The sequence below is a fragment of the Rhinoraja longicauda genome, chromosome 9, assembly GCF_053455715.1.
Source record: "Rhinoraja longicauda isolate Sanriku21f chromosome 9, sRhiLon1.1, whole genome shotgun sequence".
Lineage (NCBI taxonomy): Eukaryota > Metazoa > Chordata > Chondrichthyes > Rajiformes > Arhynchobatidae > Rhinoraja > Rhinoraja longicauda.
In genome coordinates, this window is record NC_135961.1 from 20,852,875 (window position 1) to 20,872,436 (window position 19,562).

At 44.2% G+C, this 19,562-nt stretch overlaps 1 protein-coding gene across 1 annotated transcript in view; it reads left to right on the forward strand.

Moving 5' to 3' along the window:
- Positions 1 to 4,172: 4,172 nt before the first annotated feature.
- LOC144596524 (transforming growth factor beta-2 proprotein-like) overlaps positions 4,173 to 19,562 on the forward strand; it is an 80,680-nt gene continuing 65,290 nt past the window's right edge. The window contains exon 1 of the mRNA XM_078404923.1: positions 4,173 to 5,124. Within this exon, the coding sequence (XP_078261049.1) occupies positions 4,779 to 5,124 (346 nt within the window). The 5' untranslated portion in view covers positions 4,173 to 4,778. The remainder of the gene's footprint in view (positions 5,125 to 19,562) is intronic.

A 19,562-nucleotide genomic window follows, 5' to 3' on the forward strand; every position in this document is an offset into this window, starting at 1 on the left:
CCTCCAATCATTTTTTTTAATGCTTTCTCAAGTCCAGATACTTAACCTTGTTTCGCTACCTTTGGAGATGCAAGAGATATGCTGATCATTGGTGAGATCGTGCAACAGATGGAGTCAGTGAAGACAGCATTGGACCAAGTTTATTATGCAGCATGATTATTGCGCCATGGAGGCGAGGTGTTTGGACACCTCAGGCAGTTTAGCCCATTCTGGAAGTTCATAAGCGGGAGGGGGATTCTGCGCTCGGCGCGATCTTGCCTCGTAATGAGGCGTGGGCAACGAATCTTGTCGGTGGGGAAAAGCAGCAAGAACCTGCAAGAACATCCTTGCCGGAGCATTTGTGGCACCCACCTTTGTGGCGTTAAGGGGGCTTTTGGATAGGCACCTGGATATGCAAAGAATAGAGGGATGTGGATTACGTGTAGGCAGATAAGTGTCGGTCTTGGCATCATGTGGGCCGAAGGGCCTGTTCCCGTGCTGTAATGTTTTATGTTCTGTGTAGGAAGGAACTGCAGATGCTGGGTTAAACCGAAGATGGACACGGAAAGCTGGAGCAACTCAGCTGGACAGGCAGCATCTCTAGAGAGAAAGAATGGATGACGTTTCGGGTCGAGACCCTTCTTCAGACCTTATCCCTGACCGCGTAGCGTCCAACGAGAGTAGCACACGTTTAAAACTGACTTTTGTTGGACGAATATGCTTTCCTTCACACCTCGTAACAATATCTAAAACGTCTCAATGGGCGTTGTGTGTTTAATATGTGTGCACAACCGCATGACAGATAACGTACATCGTGAGAGTTATGGTGAACCGGGTGCTCGCTGAAAATTCCAGCAGGATAATGCCGATGTAAGCTGGTGGGGGAGGTGGGGAGTTGCTGGAGCAACTGACATTTACTCTGTGTGACCTGTGTCTTTATTTTACTACACTTTTGGATGGGAGAATTCCAATTGTACTGTCGAGTCTGAATCACTCTATTTTCCCCTGCGCAGTGGAAATATTTGCCCATCTGTCTGTTGGTTTAAAAACTGTGCTCCTTGTCCAACTGTCTCCTCTGATGTTCTGAATGGCGAAGGAGGGGGTTCAAATGATCAGAATAGCAAAGTAACCGGAGCCACAGCGGCCCTGTTACATAATCTGGGGTCCACCTGAGCCCTGGTAACCTTTAAATTAGTTTAAGGGTCCGCTTATAAAACGCTGGACCCAGCCAAGTTTGATTGCTTTTAATTTCATTGGATTCGAAATGGATTGTTTGGTTGGAAAGAAACAAAAACGTCAAAATATCTTCACTCGAACTCCCCACGCTGCCCCGTAAAAACATAAACTGAGAATATTTGTAGTTGGACTGTAAACGGGATTGCAACGTGCGCTCACTCCGGGTAGCAAGGTTACAGGTGATGCTTGATCTGGACGACGCAGCCAAAGACTGAAGTTCACCTTCCTTGCGCTCTCCAGAGCACTTTCACCCGCGCCCGGAGAACTTTGCAAACTTGTTTGTTTGAATAGAAACATAGAAACATAGAAAATAGGTGCACGAGTAGGCCATTTGGCCCTTCGAGCCTGCACCGCCATTCAATATGATCATGGCTGATCATCCAACTCAGTATCCCGTACCTACCTTCTCTCCATACCCCCTGATCCCTTTAGCCACAAGGGCCACATCTAACTCCCTCTTAAATATAGCCAATGAACTGGCCTCAACTACCTTCTGTGGCAGAGAATTCCACAGATTCACCACTCTCTGTGTGAAAAAACCCCAACTCATCTCGGTCCTAAAAGACTTCCCCCTTATCCTTAAACTGTGACCCCTTGTCCTGGACTTCCCCAACATCGGGAACAATCTTCCTGCATCTAGCCTGTCCAACCCCTTAAGAATTTTGTAAGTTTCTATAAGATCCCCCCCCCCCCCCAATCTTCTAAATTCCAGCGAGTACAAGCCGAGTCTATCCAGTCTTTCTTCATATGAATGCAGGGACTCCGGGTGCTGAGTGGAGCAAAAGGTCGCCTGGGGTTCAGATCACGTTGTGTGCCCGGTGGCCTCTGTAGTTGTAGATTTGCCACAAGTCTCATAGTCTTCTATGGACTTAAGTATTGTGCAGGTTGGGGACAGAGTAGGCACATGTTAGCAGCAGTATCTTTATTGTTACTATCACATTGATAGTGTCACATTGATACTATCAATTTGTACAACTCGTACGGGGGGGGGGGGGGGGGTTGCACAAATCTTCGCTTTGTGAGAGGCGGTGGCACAGGGCAGGCAGCCTTCTGGGCAATCAACATGTGCAGCAAAGCTCGGGATGCTTCTGTGTTTCTCGCGTCCCAATTCGCAGCCGTGGTAAATAACGCTAGCCAAGTATTACAGCGGAAAACACAAAGTGCTGAATGAACTCAGCGAGTCAGGCACCGACTGTGGAAGGAACGGACAAGCGATCTTTCGGGACGGGACCCTTCTTAATCCCAGCATTTGCAATCTCTTGTGTCTCTTAAGAGTTGAGGCGGGATTTAAATGCAAACAGGCGGCGCACTGGCACAACTGGCAGAGCTGCTGGCTCACAGCGCCAAAGACCCGAGTGCGACCCTGAAGATGGGTGCTGTCTGTGTGGAGTTTGCACGTTGTCCCTGTGACCGTATGGGATGTCTCCCACGTCCCAAAGACTTGCCCGTTTGTGGGTAGGTATTTGGTTTCTGTAAATTGCCCCTCACTTCTGGGAAGTGGATTAGAAAGTGGGGTAACACAGAACTAATGTTCGGGTGATCGATGGTCGACTAGCTGTTTCCACGTTGTATCTTTAAACTAAGCTAAACATTCTCATGCAAAATATTACGTTCTCCCATAAAATCTTACTATTTCTGTAAAATATAAAGAACCCATAGAGTCAGTGATGCAATGTGAAAACAGGCCCTTCGGCCCAACTTGCCCACACCGGCCAACATGTCCCAGCTTCACTGCCCGCGTTTGGTCCATATCCCTCCAAACTTGTCCTCTCCATGTACCTGTCTAAATGTTTCTTAAATGTTGGGATAGTCCCAGCCTCAACTACCTCCTCTGGCAGCTTGTTCCATACACCCATCACTCTTTGTGTGAAAAAGTCACCCCTCATATTAAATCTTTCCCCCTTCACCTTAAACCTATGTCCTCTGGTACTCGGATCCGTTTCATGAGAGACCTGTAATCTGTGAAATCCTCCCCCCCCCCCCCCCCCCCCCTCCCTCCGCTTCCTTTCCTTTAAAGTTGTAGAGCCCCTGCCCGAGTCATTAGCGGTGTATTCCAGCGATGAGATTCATCACACCTGCTGAGTGACTGGGAAGAACTACTAGGGGAGAGTGCTGAACTACTATCTACCTCTGATGACCCTCGGACCTAACCTTGATCGGACTTCGCTGGCTTTACCTAGCACTAAACGTTTTCCCTTATCACGTATCAAAGTTGCTGTAAATGGATCGATTGTAATCATGTATTGCCTTTCTGCTCGCTGGTTAGCATGCAACAAAAGGCTTTTCACTGAATCTTGTTGACGTGACAATAAACTAAACCAAGATAGACACAAGAAGCTGGAGTAACAGCGGATCGGGCAGCATCTCTGGAGGGAAGGGATAGGTGACGTTTCGGGTCGAGACCCTTCTTCAGACTGAAATCTGAAGAGGTCAGTCTGAAGAAGGGACCCATTCTGAAGAAGGGTCTCGACCCGAAACGTCACCCATTCCTTCTCTCCCGAGATGCTGCCTGACCCGCTGAGTTACTCCAGCATTTTGTGAATAAAAACCTTCGATTTGTACCAGCATCTGCAGTTATCTTCTTATACAGTCTGGAGAAGGGTCTGGACCCGAAACGCCGCATATTCCTAAGATAGACACTGGTAGCTGGAGTTAGGTAGAAGGAATGGGTGACGTTTCGGGTCGAGATCCTATTCCTGCTCTCCAGAGATGCTGCCTGTCCAGTATCTGCAGTTCCTTACAACATGAACTAGTCTAGAGGCGGGCGCTAGGACAGCGCGGAGCACCAGAGGCGCCAGTATATGGGCAGCCTGGTAGCGAGTGGCGAGGGATCCTCCACCTCGCGTCACTGGATGGAGGCAACACGTGGTCGGATGGGACATTATAAATGCCTCTGGTGAGCGAGCCTGATGTTATCTGCTGGCAACTCTCTCCCTCACACACACACACGCTCTCTCTCACACACACAATCTCCCACTCACTCTCATCTTTTATTAGCAGGGGCAGTGGATATAACGGTTCGCTGCTTAGATTTTTTTTTAAAGTATATAAAGTTATTTTCTAATGGGCAGGACAACTCTGCTTTACTTTTTTAAACTTTGCATTTGTTAAGTTAAATTTTTTTTGACGAGTTTCTCTTTTTTTTTGTTTAAATCTCACCAAGAACTCATCCCTGGTGGAATAAAGCTGGTGTTTTATTGACATTTCATTGGAGAAAAGCAGAGAGAGAGAGCGAGAGAGTTGGGCGAAGTTTAAAGACTTGGTGCGGACTGCAATGAAGTGAAGGTGTGTTTATCTTCGGCAGTAGCAGTGTTGGTGTCGGGATTGGCGCTGTGGAGAAGAGGCAGCGCTTGGCTAGTCTGTGAACTGCACAAGTTTGAGAATCAAGAATAAGCAACACGAAAGATCCTCGCGCCTTATTTTTTTGTGGTTGTAAATATCGAATCTATTTTTTTTCGTGTGAAGATTACGATCTACAGCTGCTTTTCTCCCCCCACCCTCCTCCTCTCCTCTCCTCTCCCCCCTCCCTCCTCCCTTCAACTTCCAACTGCCCAACTTTGAAAATGCACCACTCCATTTTCACGGTGTTTCTCACGCTGGATTTCGCGATGACCGCCGCTTGCTTGTCGACCTGCAACACTCTCGACATGAACCAGTTCAAGGAGAAGAGGATCAAGGCCATCCGAGGGCAAATCCTCAGCAAACTGAAACTCACAAAGCCCCCGGAGCATTACCCGGAGCCAGATGAGGTCTCGACAGAGGTGATCGCGATTTACAACAGCACCAGGGATTTGCTTCAGGAGAAAGCGAACGAGAGGGCTGCCTCTTGTGAACGAGAGAGGAGCGAAGAGGAATATTACGCAAAAGAAGTTTACAAGATCGATACGGATACATATAACTCCCCTGAAAGTAAGCCTTAAAAGTAGCTTAAAGTGACCGCATCCCTTTTTGTCAGCTTATTTATGTATGTATTTTTTACCAATCATTAAGACAACAATCTGCTTACTTCAAATGCCCATTATAGTCTGGCTCCAGGGTATGGTTGGCAATACTTCGTCTATAGCGAATGTTTAGCAATTCTAATATGCAACCTGTGCCAGCAAAAAGGGATGTCATTCCTCCTTAAGAATTACTTAAACGTGTTTGCACGTATAATCAACACGACCAAAGAAATAGTTTGGTTCCTGGCCAAAATGTTTGTTGCATTGATATTGTGATATATAAAGCATGAGAGGTATTCGCCCATTTGAACTGCAGCTTACTGACGTGACTGGGGGAAAAAATAATAATGACATATTTTGATCCTGTTTATTTTTGTAGCGGTAAGTTAAGTTTTGGGCGGTATGCACAGCCGCCCGCCCGACCACCAACTGATTTGCGATAATATTCGTGGAAATCATATCTCAAATGTGCCGCACAGAATCTAGAACCTGCAGTCTTCAGTCGAAATGCAGAAATTCCGAGACAGGTGCTTTGCAAACAAACACGACAGACGGGCACGGCGTGGAGTATTCTGATCGCTGACTAGCATTTAACTCTTAGCGCGCTGAACCATAGTTTGCAGACGTCAAAAATGCGCGTTTGGAAAATATGATATAACGTAGTTTAAAATTTGCTTGCGGCTGCACAATTTTAACGCCGAATATTGCGGGTTAAAATAAATACAAAATAATAAGATGGATAACTTAAAACAATTAAATCGCTTCATCTGGTCCAGCGCGCATATGGTTAACAATCCGATATTCCTCTGGGATGAAATTAGCAATCAATGTTAAGAATATAAAACGGTGACTCCAGTAGGTGCTGTATCTGTAAGAGCATCCCTGATATTCTTAAATTATTATATAATTTTTGAGAGAAATAGTCAGAAGCAGGTGAATGGAAGGATGCTCCCAAGATCTTGCACCTTGTGGAGACTGGCCTAAGGTGTTTGTTGAAATGATTTATGATGTGTAAAACAACTTGCTTCTTACCTTAAAATGTAGCACGGCATTCTAAAGATTGGCAGTTGAACCCTAAGTTATGAATATAGCCTGCAACTGCCAATGAGTGAACCAGTAAATGATTTATTTCAACAAACCAGAGCGTTTGCTGCAAAATGGTTTGGATTCAGACAACAGCTCCCAAAAGCCACGTTCGTGGCAAGCGGGGCGGGATCCGTGCTCCTTAAGTTTCTTTTTATCAGGTTAATGGGGGAAAAAGTCAGGCCTCAGTGTGCAGGTTCACACGCAGAACTGCCCTTGGTGATTGCAAAAATACCGCCAGCCTCCAGCTTGGGAGAAATGCCAAAATCATTACACAATAAATGGGTCAAAAGGGTAGCTGTGAGATATAAACTGTGCTATCAAGCGATTATATGTGTACATTATAATTGTTTCAACAGTATTCTCTTGTGTCTATTGGCTTGAATCTTGTCTATATATATATATATTGGATTCACTCTTTCTTCATAACGTTATTTCTACTCACACACATACATGTGTGCATATGTATATACATGTGTGTGTGTGTGAGTACGTGTATATACATATGTGTGTGAGTATGTACATATGTGTATGTGTATATATGTGTGTGTATATATATATATATATATATATGCATGTATATGTATGCATGTATATATATATATTCGGTTTCCTCCCACACTCCAAAGACGTACAGGTATGTAGGTTAATTGGCTGGGTAAATGTAAAAATTGTCCCCAGTGGGTGTAGGATAGTGTTAATGTACGGGGATCACTGGGCGGTACGGACTTGGAGGGCCGAAAAGGCCTGTTTCCGGCTGTATATATATGATATGATATGATATGATATGATATATATATATATATATATATATTGGATATAATGATATAATATATATAAATTTAGCATTGTGTAGTTTATATATAATGTGTATTATATATATGTGTATACATGTTTGCCCGGTGCAAGTGTGATTGGAGGTTTGGTCACTAGGATTTCCGCCCAGTTATCCCCCTTGCCATCATTGGTTGTGCAAATCTTAAAACATTTACTTTGAATTACTTAGCGTCAAATTCGAGCTCAAGATTTTAATTTATGGCCGTGAGCTCGTTTCTAACCCAAGAGAGGGCGATGTTCAGTGGGCCACTGCCGCGTATGAACCACCTTAAACCACACCTCTTATTTCGTTCTGCCTAATTTGGCACAGGGGCATCCTCGCTCCAAACTGCATTAACCTGTGATTCCAGGTACAACACTCCTGCCTCCACACCAAGTACACCCGCTCTCTGTGCTGGACCCCCAGTTCCCCGAAAGCTCCAGCTTTGTAACTTGTGTATTCCAGTGTGTATTCCAGCCCCTTATAAACTCCGTGCTCTTGTCCACACTCGACTGCTGGACTCGGGACTCCGTCCCAATCTGCGCCTGTTCTGATGTCAGTTGGATTCATCTCTATGACCAAGTTTCAACCAATTGGTATCCTGGGGTGGGGGGGAGGGGGGGGGGGGGGGGGGGCGACTGCGCTGTGCTGTAGCAGCAGATTCCCGGATACTCAGGGTTTTTGCCACAGAAAAAGTGAGCCAGAACACACCCCAGCAATTTCAAAGAGGACCTTGCGTACAGCTCCCGAATTGATGGTGTGGCGTTTTAAAGAATGCTAGGAGATAGAGCGAAAGCTACAAAGTACCGATCACCCACAATAGGCAGCCTTGTCATAAAACTCAGAGGTAATGCAATGACCTCCCAACACTGAGACCAGCGAACTTTGTGTTGCTTTCCCCGAACTGAAAGCGTTCGCTAGCTTGGGACCTTGGCCAATCATAGATTTTCTAAGTTTATTCTGACTTAAAAGTTCCTCGCCATTGGCTAGGTTCTTCGAATGAGTTTGGCGCCAGTCTCTACGCCCTGCCTGCCTCGTCGCTTGTATCTTCTGTATTTTCACAAAGCGGTGAAAAGGCTCAGTCATGCTGAGAAATTTGCTTCTGAAAAATGCTTGACAGGACCAAGACGGAGAGAGAGATGAGGCAGAACCACACTGAAGCCATGTCCAGTAAAAACCGAGTTTAAATATGCATTTTATTAGCAGTCATGTCAAGCCAGCGTGGGGTCGCGGTTTTGAAAGGGCGAGTTTTGATTCAGAAGCATTCATCTCGCCGTTTCCCGGGGAGACATGTGTCATCAGCCTGAACTAATGGAACCTCCAGACACTGGTGAATGTTGTGCGGACCTCGCTTGAGAGGAATTGAGTTGCGGCGCAATTGAGTGCCAGCATGAAGCAAGGACAGGTACGGGATCACTATTACGACCAGGTACCTGCCCTTCTCTCATGACACTCCATTCTCAGGTGATTGCTGCCCCTTGATCTCCCGTGTCATCGTGTTTCCACCCAAAAGTCAATGGCAGCTGATTTGCACTTCTAAATGCAAGGGATGTCACAACTGTTCTCGTACACCGAGCTTTGCTTAAGTGCATCGCAACGTGCAAGATTTATACCGAAGAAAGTGATAAAACTCTCAATTTCCTTCATATCAGGTCACATTGAGCTGTGCTGTGAGTGACTACATCTTATTCTAACCTCGTATTCTAACTTCAGTATACACGCGAGGGTTTTTTATAGAGGCAGGCAGATCGACCTAAATGAGCGGCAGTAGGGCTGGCCACACAAGGAACTGCAGATGCAAAACACAAAGTGCAGGAATTATCCCAGGAATGATTAGGTGGATATGAGGAGCATTTGACGGCACTGGGCTTGTACTCGCTGGAGTTTAGAAGAATGAGGGAGGACCTCTTTGAAACGTACAGAATAGTGAAAAGCTTGGATAGAGTGGATGTGGAGAGGATGTTTCCATTAGTGGGAGTCCAGGACTAAAGGTCATAGCCTCAGAATTAAAGGACGTTCTTTTAGGAAGGAGATGAGGATTTTTTTATTTGGTCAGAGGGTGGTGAATCTGTGGAATTATTTGCCCCATAAGGCTGTGGAGGCAAAGTCAGTGGATATATTTAAGGCAGAGATAGATAGATTCTTGATTAGTACAGGTGTCAGAGATTATGGGAAGAAGGCAGAAGAATGGGGTTAGGTGGGAGAGATGGGTCAGCCATGATTGAATGGCGGAGTAGACTTGTTGAGCCGAATGGCCTAATTCTACTCCTATCACTTCTGATCCTATGAACTCAGTGGGGCCAGGCAGCATCTGCGGAGGGAATGGACAGGCGATGTTTCGGGTCGGGACCCTTCTTCAGACTGATGTATCTGAAGAGCAGCAAAATCTTGTGTATATGTGCACATAACGATATGACAGGTGTTACTCTGGCGAAAACCAACTGTTTCTTTGGAGAAAAATAAATCTGGTGCAACTCCACTTCCACACCACAGTTTCAGAGGAACGTTCCAGGAAATTCCAGGCCGGCATTCCATCCTCTGAACCTTCTTCCAAACCATTTTCATTGCAGTTTTTTTTTCATTATTCGTTGGCCCAAGAGGGATTTTTTAGACATTTTTGGACAATAGTTGGACCCGACAGCTTCCAGCTACTGGTGTATTTTACACATGATGGAGAATATTCAGCGTTCACTGCTTTCAAATCCACCGATCGGCCACACAACCTACTTGCCAAACAACAAACGGCAAATAATTCCAATAACTTAACGATCATACAATGTGCTGCCTGGTTAGGAAATCATTTAGGTAATTGTAATATAAATTCTTAACATGCCACTGCATTGCGGTTTTCAGAAAAAAGGATTTGTGAAATATCCTAAAATCCTGGTAACATTCCCAGAATCTTATTTAATATAAACACAGTATGCCTCCAGCTTTTGCAAAGCATACGTCCTAAATAGAGATGATTCTGGGTTGCAAAGTCAAAATAAACTAACAAGAGATCTGATGTAAGTAAAATAGATTAGACAGTTCATCCATTGTAAATAAACTGACAAACATGTAAAGTCAGTAAACACTAGAAAAGTCATTTAACTAAGAGTTGAAACACCATTCTCAACATTGTAGATCTAAATAATGCATTGGGTTCTTTATCATAGAGCATAGAACAGTATAGCACATGAATAGGCCCTTTTGGCCGACAATGTCTGTGCTAAACATGATGCCAAAATGAACAGATATCATCTGCACATGATCCATAGAGTCATACAGCATGGAAACTGGTCTTCGGCCCAAGTTGCCCACACCGACCAACATGTCCCATCTACACTAGTCCCACCTCCCTTTGTTTGGCTTATACCTCTCTAAACCTGTCCTATCCATGTATCTGTCCAAATGTTTTTTAAATGTTGCAACAGTGCCTGCGTCAAATACCTCCTCCTGGCAGCTGGTTCCATATACCCACTACCCTTTGTGTGAAAAAGTTACCCCTCGGGTTCCTATTAAATCTTTCCCCCCTCACCTTAAACCTATGTGGTCTGATTCTCAATTCCTGGTCTCTGGGCAAGGGACTCTGTGTGTCTACCCGATCTATTCCTCTCATAATTTTGTACACCTCTATAAGATTACCCCTCATTCTCCTGCGCTCCAAGGAATAGAGTCCTGGCCTGCTCAACCTCTCCCTACAGCCATAGGATGTTGCCAGGCCCTCGAGTCCTGGCAACGTCCTCGTAAATCTTCTCTGCACCCATTCCAGCTTGACAACATCTCTACATTCCCTGCATATCCAAAACAGTGTCTTAAATGCCAATATCATATCTGCCTGCACCAACATCTCTGTCATCATGTTCCAGGCACCCACCACCCTCTGTGAAAAGAAAACATATGTCACACATTAATTTCAATTCAATGGAAATGGAATTCAATACAATTTATTGTCACATGTACCGTGTAGTGGAATTCATTTTTGCATATGGTTCAGTACTATACATATGCACATCTTAGGTACAGTACATGTGCACAGAAATAGTACACTGAGACAGTACACAAGAGTTGCCAGATTTGACGCCATTTTCAAGTCCCAGTTGTAAGTGCAGGACCTTTTAACCTGACCATGAAGGCCTGCTGTCCTGACACAGTTGCAGGGATGGTCTGGCCAAAGGTAGCTGTTGATGTCCTCCACTGCTGCTTCACTGCTCCGTGCAGCCTTAGGTCACGTCCGGTCCACACGCTCAGCCTCGGGGGGGGGGAGGGGTCACCCGATCCAGCCGAGCCCCAGGCTGCTGCAGGGCCTCATGCGGCCCACTCCACTGTGGAGGAGCACTGCACTGCCTCCCGCAGCGGTCTGCTTACTGGCCCTCTGTTCTGACTCAGACTCCGAGTCCCTCCTCTCCGGTCCTCGAGGCGAGCAGGGGCCAAGCTCAAGCTCTGCGGCTTTCCTCTCCGGGCGGGTTCCTGGTTCCTGGGTGGGCGACCCAGGCCGCATCTCAGGGTATGGCTGCTAAACGTTGCTGCTCTCACCTTACCACCTTCTTTACCACTTTTGTTAAAGAGAACAGTCTCACTTGGATGACAGAAGTAATGAAAACGTTGAAATGAAGGCAGAAATAACTGCAGATACTGGAGTAACTCAGAGAGTCAGGCAGCATCGCGGGAGAACAAGGATAGGTGACCTTTCGGATCAAGACTGATTGTGGTAGCGGGGTGAGAGAAAGCTGGATGAGAGGTGGGGGCATCTGTATCCAGTGATAGGTGGATACAGATGAAGGGGCATTTTGATAGGCAGATGGTTGGACAAAGGCCATAGATGAAAAGACAAGAAGTGAATTGTGACCAAATTGTGAAGCCAGAGGAAGGACTATAGGTGGGAGCGAATGGTTGGGAAGTGGAGGGGGGGGGGGGGGGGAGGGGAGGCGACAGAAGGTGAGTAATGGGTATGAATCCAGCTGGGGCGAAGAGAGGGACAAAAGAAAGTGGGAATATGGGGATGTTTTTAGGTTAGTTGCCTAAAATTGGAAAATTTAAGTGTTAAGTTGAAAGCTACCCAACGGAATATGTGGTGCTTTCCCTCCAGTAGGTTCATGGCCTCATTCTGCCAATGAAAGAGGCCCATGATAGAAAGGTAAGTATGGGAACGGGAAGGCGAGTTAAAATGGTTATCAACCAGCAGATCCAGCAGACCCAGGCGGACCGAACGCAAGTGTTCGGCAAAACTGTCGTCTAGTCTACACTTGGTTTTGTTGAAAAAAGGAGGCCACATTTGGAACACCAAATGCAGTAGATGAGGTTAGAGGAGGTGCACGTGAATCTTTATCTCACTGGAAGGACTGCTGAGGTCTCTGCGTGGATGTGCGGGAGGAGCTGTAGGGATGAATATTACATCTCCTACAGAAAACCTAATTACAAATAATCTTTTTGATGACTCTAGTTGCTAATCAAAATATATATAAACACTTTCTTAATACATCTTACAAATCACCTACGATAAAGAATAATCCAAAATTTGAATGATGTCGGATACCAATGGAATACATTAAATGTAGAAAATTTCAAATAAAATAATTAGTTTATTTCCAAATTATCTCGATAAGGTAAGTGTTATATAATTTTTCAGAACATTTCACCCATGATTCTCAAATTCAACCTTTTACGTGAGTGTAATATTGAAAGTGACCCAACAAAAGATTTATTTTCAGCAACGTATACATATTTAGAAGGTGCAGTATTTTCTTTCTTTCAGGGTTTAAATTAAAGCACTTAAGTGGTCCATTAGAACAGCTGGACATGTTGTAAATTTAGGATTGAGTACTTCTAATGCTGGAATTTCTAAGTGGATTCTTAGATCCGTTCGCTCAGCACCCTGAATGTGCGGAAGCACATGTGCACTTATCTCCTTCCTGTTGGGCAGAGTATAGTTTCCAGCCACGTGTCATCCAGAATATAAGTGAGTACAAACAAAGCAAGCAAGCTTGGCAAGCAGAGGTCAGGGGAGTGCTCCAGGTGAAGCTGAAACGCCTGGTCAAGTCAAGTCAAGTTTATTTGTCACATACACATACACGATGTGCAGTGAAATGAAAGTGGCAATGCCTGCGCATTGTGCACAAAAAAGAATTACAGTTACAGTATATAAATAAAGTTAATAAAGTTACTATAGTGTAGACAAAATTTAGTCTCTGGAATTATAAAAGTTGACAGTCCTGATGGCCTGTGGGAAGAAACTCCGTCTCATCCTCTCCATTTTCACAGCATGACAGCGGAGGCGTTTGCCTGAACGTAGCATCTGGAACAGTCCGTTACTGGGGTGGCAGGGGTCCCTCATAATCTTACTTGCTCTGGATCTGCACCTCCTGATGTATAGGTCCTGCAGGGGGACGAGTGTAGTTCCCATGGTGCGTTCTGCCGAACGCACTACTCTCTGCAGGGCCATCCTGTCCTGGGCAGAGCTGTTCCCAAACCAGACTCCCCTCCCCAGCCTCCCCTCCCCAGCTTACTTCTATCGAAGGTTCAATCACTTGGGAGCAAGCTTGAAGTGCACAGAGCGAGGCTGCTGCCTCAAAAGGAGCTCAGGGACTGCTGTGTTCTTTGTTTTGCTGAAGCAGCACCCACCGCTGACCCACCTGACTTTGCCATGCAACCTGAGCGGTTCAACGTTTATCGTACAGAATCCTCAGGCAAGGGGAAAGGTAGCAGCATTTGCTTTTTGGTCAATGTATCATGGTGAACTACTGTGATGGTCACATCAATTCTGCTCCCCTGACCCTGGAATACCTATTGGTAAAATGTCATCACTTTTACCTGCAGAGGGAGTTCATGTCTATTATCTTGTCAGCATTGTACGTATTACACCAACCCAATGCTAAGGTGGCACTGGATGAATTATATTTGGTCATCAACTCTCTCAAGACTAAACATTGATCTTCATTGGTGATTACAATCAAGCAAAATTGGTGGGGAGTTGGGTTGTGAACACAACCTTGTCCTCTTCAATGGAGCTGTAAAGTATACTGATGGGATGCATCTCAGCCCTTGTTATGGCAATTGCTCTGCTCTTGACTGCCTGAACCTCCAGAGAGGTGAAATGGACTTGGCTGCATTCACAACTCTCTGTAATTTCCTGCAGTATTGGCCAGAGCAGTTACAATACCAAACTGTGATGCATCTGGATAAGATGTTTTCTATGATGCATCTGTAGACATTAATAAGAATCTTTGGAGACATGTTGAATTTGTGTTTATCATTACCGTCTGTATATTGTTTACTCTGTGCTTCATGTCAACAAGAAATTTCCTTGCTGGTGTAAATGACAATGATCAAATCTAATCTAATCTAAGATAAATAATTACTGGCTGCATTTCACACTTCACAATTACAGGCTTCATTCATTATACAATCTAACAGATGCTACACGCAAAGAAAAAAGGTAGCTGTAAAAAATAGTTTATATACATATGTACATTTTTGTGTGAAGTTTCACAAAGGTCCTATTTAACCAGGTTCATTTGGGAAGATTGATGGATGCAAATGAATAACACTAAATTCCTTAGTTTATCACTTGTTGAAATTGATTTGTAACCCTGGTCCATGTAATGATTTGCTGGTATTTACAAGTTTTTGCAATGAGGAAATGATCTTGGATAAGGTAGCTCTCATCCTTCACAGGAAAAAGACTATTGACTGACATCTATGACAAACCCACTGACACCCACAACTATCACAACTACACTTCTTCCTGCTTCCTGCAAAGACTCTATCGCCTGCTCCCAATTCCTCTGTCTACGCCGCATCTGCACCCAAGATGAGGTGTTCCATACCAGAACATCTGAGATGTCCTCATTCTTTAGGGAATGGGGTTCCCCTCTCCCATCATAGATGAGGCCCTCACTCGTGTCTCCTCGGTACCCTGCAGCTCTGCCCTTGCTCCCCCTCCCCCTAGTCACAACAGAGACAGAGTCCCCCTAGTCCTTACCTTCCACCCCATCAGCCGTCGCATACAACACACAATCCTCCAAAATTTACGCCACCTCCAACGGGATCCCACCACTAGCCACATCTTCCCACTCCACTCCCTTTCCGCCTTTCGCAGAGACCGCTCCCTCCGCAACTCCCTGGTTAACTCATCTCTTCCCACCCAAACCACCCCTCCCCAGGTACCTTCCCCTGCAACCGCAGAAGATGCAACACCTGTCACTGTACCTCCTCCCTCAACTCTGTCCAGGGACCTTGACAGTCCTTTGAGGCAAGGTTCACTTGCACTTCATCCAACCTCATCTACTGAATCCGTTGTTCAAGATGCAGACTCTTATACATCGGCGAGACCAAACGTAGACTGGCCGATCGTTTCGCAAAACACCTCGCTCAGCCCGCATGAACCAACCTGATCTACCGGTTGCCGGACACTTTAATTCTCCATCCCATTCCTAGACAGACCTTTCTGTCCTAGGTCTCCTCCATTATCAGAGTGAGGCTAAATGCAAATTGGAGGAAGAGCATCTCATATTTTGCTTGAGCAGCTTACAGCCCAGTGGTATGAATATTGATTTCTCTCACTTCAGGTAGCCTTGGCATTCCATCTCTCTCTATCCCTCCCCCACCCAAGTTGCACTAGCTTCTCATTTTCACCCTACAAACAGCTAACAATGGCCTGTTTCCTTTATCATCGTTACTTTTTTGAATATCTTTTATTCACTGTTCTTTATCTCTCCACATCATCGTCTATATCTCTTGTTTCCCTTATCCCTAACCAGTCTGAAGAAGGGTCTCAACCCGAAACGTCACCCGTTCCTTCTCTGCAGAGATGCTGCCTATCCCGCTGAGTTACTCCAGGTTTTTGTGTCTCTCTTCTATAATTTACTGTAGCACTAATGACATCTTTCAGTATAATGGCTATTAATAGATCTATCTATGGAACAATTACATTGTATTCAGCATGAGATTCAGTGGCGATATGTTCGTATAGCTTTTTATAGATAATTTTAGTGCAATGAAAAACATTGAGGGCATTGGTCTGGTGATTGACAAGGCCCAAACACCTCATTTGACCTCCTCTCCCCTGACATTCAGTCTGAAGAAGGGCCTTGGCCAGAAACATCACCCATTCCTTCTATCCAGAGATGCTGCCTGTCTCACTGAGTTACTCCAGCATTTTGTGTCTAACCTCATTTCCTGAAGCATTGTGCAGAGCAAACTGTGTGTACTGCATGGAATTGAAACTGGTTAAAGTTCTTGGCATTAGCAGTGGCTGTATTCCTAAGCTGTAGTTATCCATTCCCCCATTCACAGCTTTCTCCCAGCTCCAAACCACTGGAAAGATGGAAGGAGGTAACATAAATCAGATAAAAGAAACAGTCTTTGAATCATATTCCTCGCCTTCCATTAAGTTGACGAGTTTACTTAAGCCAATGTATTCAAGTATATACAAGCGAGCATCTTTAGTTCTGATTGCGTTTTTTAAATGATTTTTGTTACTTATTTCAGCTATCTTTTCAGTAAAATTATTTTTCGTAAAGAAACAAAAAATGGAGTAAAGGTTATGGACAAAACTAATAATGTAAAGACTTTACAAATGGTTTGTTTCAATTGAATAGAAAGAGTAAATGTTTTTACTCGTGAGAAAGGTAATGTATCATTTTTAGGTTGAAAAATGCATAATTGCATTAACACACCAAATACAGTTCACCAGTTGTAAGTATATAATCTTTTCTTTATGATCTTGACTTCATAATTTTACCTTCAAGAAGAGGAACGATAACATGATTGAATTACTAAAACCTAAAAGCAGCAATGTGATTTACTGTGTGTTTAGGCATTGTCTGGAAAGATGGCTGAAATCTAAGTGAGCAAAAATAAACAATATATCTAATGTGCATGATTTAATTTATTACAAATGTGCAATTGATGGTCATTTCAATTGGCTCATGACAATACATTTTCCCAATGAATTTTAGAATGGTTTTAGTTTCTATCAATGAGATGCATATCAATATTAAAGAATAGAATATTGTTCTTGTGAATCATTCTGTGCTAATACCAAGTATTGTGAAACCTGGTGCAACAGGGGCAGACAAAGAACAAAGTTCTCCCTCCTTTGCACAAATGATGGGCCAAACATCCATCTTGAATTGAAACGTGGTGCCATCTTTTTATTCTCCGCACCAGGTACGTCATAGCTTTGCTATCCACGATTGGCAACAGAGCATTAAAATTGGCATTGGAAGTAGGATTCTCAATGTATCCATACTTCAGAATACATCAACGAGTACATCAGGCAATGGCACACAGGCAAGTTCAATGACCAGGTAGTTCCAGCTTGCTCTGCCAATGATACATTTATGGAACTGCGGTAAGGAGGTAATGAAAACAGGCACAAAGTACTGATGTAACTAAGTGGGTCAGGCAGCATCCCTGAAGAATATGGATAGGCAATGTTTCAGGTCGGGACCCTTCTTCAGACTCTGAAGAAAGATTCTGAACCAAAACATCACCTATCCATTTTCGCCAGAGATGTTGCCTTACCTGCTGATGTTACCAGTATTTTGTGACTTTTTTGTAAACCAGCATTTGTAGTTCTTAGTTTCTCTAAGGTGATAATGAAGCTGTACACTATGTTAAGAAGCCCTCCTACTCATTGAAGATCTGCATTATGAATCAGATCTTTTGGAATAATTCATAATGAATGCTTTTTATGGAAATCACATTGGGATAGATTTTCACTTTCACCAACGAGTGGGTAAGACTCCCCCTTTTCCTTATCACCCAAAGTGAAACTGATGGCCACACTGTCATCTCCTGTTCCCTATCTACTACTGTTAAGAGGGAAAACACAGCCTCTTTAAACCAGAGCCACTTTAGGTATATCATTCCTTTAGCCAAGAATAGGCCAAAAGTTCAGAAAAAGCACCAGAAAGAATTTATTCCAATGGTTCTTCAAAAGTGTTTACTCTCCAAATAATCAGTCCTTTCAATGGACTCTTGAAGAATATTTAATGTTTGCCTGCTTTATGAAAATGCTTTTTGGAAATAAAGATTGTAAAGTTTCCAAAATAAATGCCAGGCAATATAACCTTCACATCGCCCCCATCAATCTTGTTTATGGCATCTGAAATATTTTCCAGTCAGTCAAAATGGCAGCAGAAAACAGTTGTCTTCATTTGTCTGCCTATGGGTATACTTTCCATTGTCCAATCTAATTGTTGATTGAAATGGCCCAGAGACATTTGAGAAGTTCCAAACCCTTGACATTTGATAATTTTGATTTACATTTTATTTGTGACAGTGATTAATTTCCTAGGGTTGTGCCACAGGAGGGACTTTGGACAATGGAAGACCTGGCGTGGGGGAACCGCCTTAAGGGGTGGGGAAGCAAGGGCGGAATTGGCACAGGGTACTTTATAATTTTGTCAGCTCCCTTTATGTGGCGACTATTCATTCCCTTGTAAAGGACTTTACTTATAGAGAAACCTGACAGACCATATCTTGGGCCAAGATGCCTAGTCAAATTCAGTCAAAGAATTTTACTGTGACTTGTGATAATAAAGTATTCAATTTAATACAATTCAACTTTGGCATTGAGATATTTTTAATTGTGTCTGCCTTGGTGTCCAACTTTCCTTCCTTCACTTATCCTGTATTCCTTATAATGCATTGCCAAGATTGGTCCTTGATGTTCTGACATAATTTTGCCTTCAACTTTTCTTTCATTCAGGGTAAGCTTAAAATCAAATGACTTACATTTACATGGCTTCATTTGGAACTCAGAATCTGGGTTTGATTCTGAGAAATGCAACATGGTGCAATGTGAGAGCACAGGGCCACGTGATGTGGTGCACTGAAGTACAGGTCCCACCATCGATGTTCCGGCAGCTGGTGGTCTGCCACCTCCTTTAATCCGGCAAATATTACGAGCGCATTTCATATCCCCCCAGGAAATCCCCCCGAAAATATGACGTGTAGGCTGGGTAAGCGGCTGATCTCAACCTAATTGGGACTCCTGCGGACGATCCGGCCGGAGTCGCCAAATCTGTTCCCATGGCTGACTTCCGGGGCCGATTGTCGGGTCAAATTTGCTGCATGCGGCCGGCAGATCCGTTCCCGTAGCCGATTTCCGAGGCCAACTTTGTGGGCCGGTATCTCAGCCTCCCGAAGCTGTGACCTCCATTGGTCCGGCCAAATAGATAATACGGCAAGGCTCTGGAACCAAGGGTGCCTGAAAGTCAGTGATGGACCTGTGCCGATATATCGAATCATCAAATGGTTCAATGTAAACCTCGCAATAGAAAGAGTAAAGTAATAGTTTCTGCATCATGTCCGATCTAAACATGACATTACAATTTTCCTTTTACATGTTTATGATAGTTAAAATAAAGTCCCCAATTCTGTATGACAGTCTGAATTTGACAGTAGGCATCTTGGCCCAACATATGGTCTGTCAGGTTTATCCATAAGTGATGTCCTTTACAAGGGGACGAATGCTTCAGCCATGTGCTGATCATGTGGGAAAACATCTAGTGTTT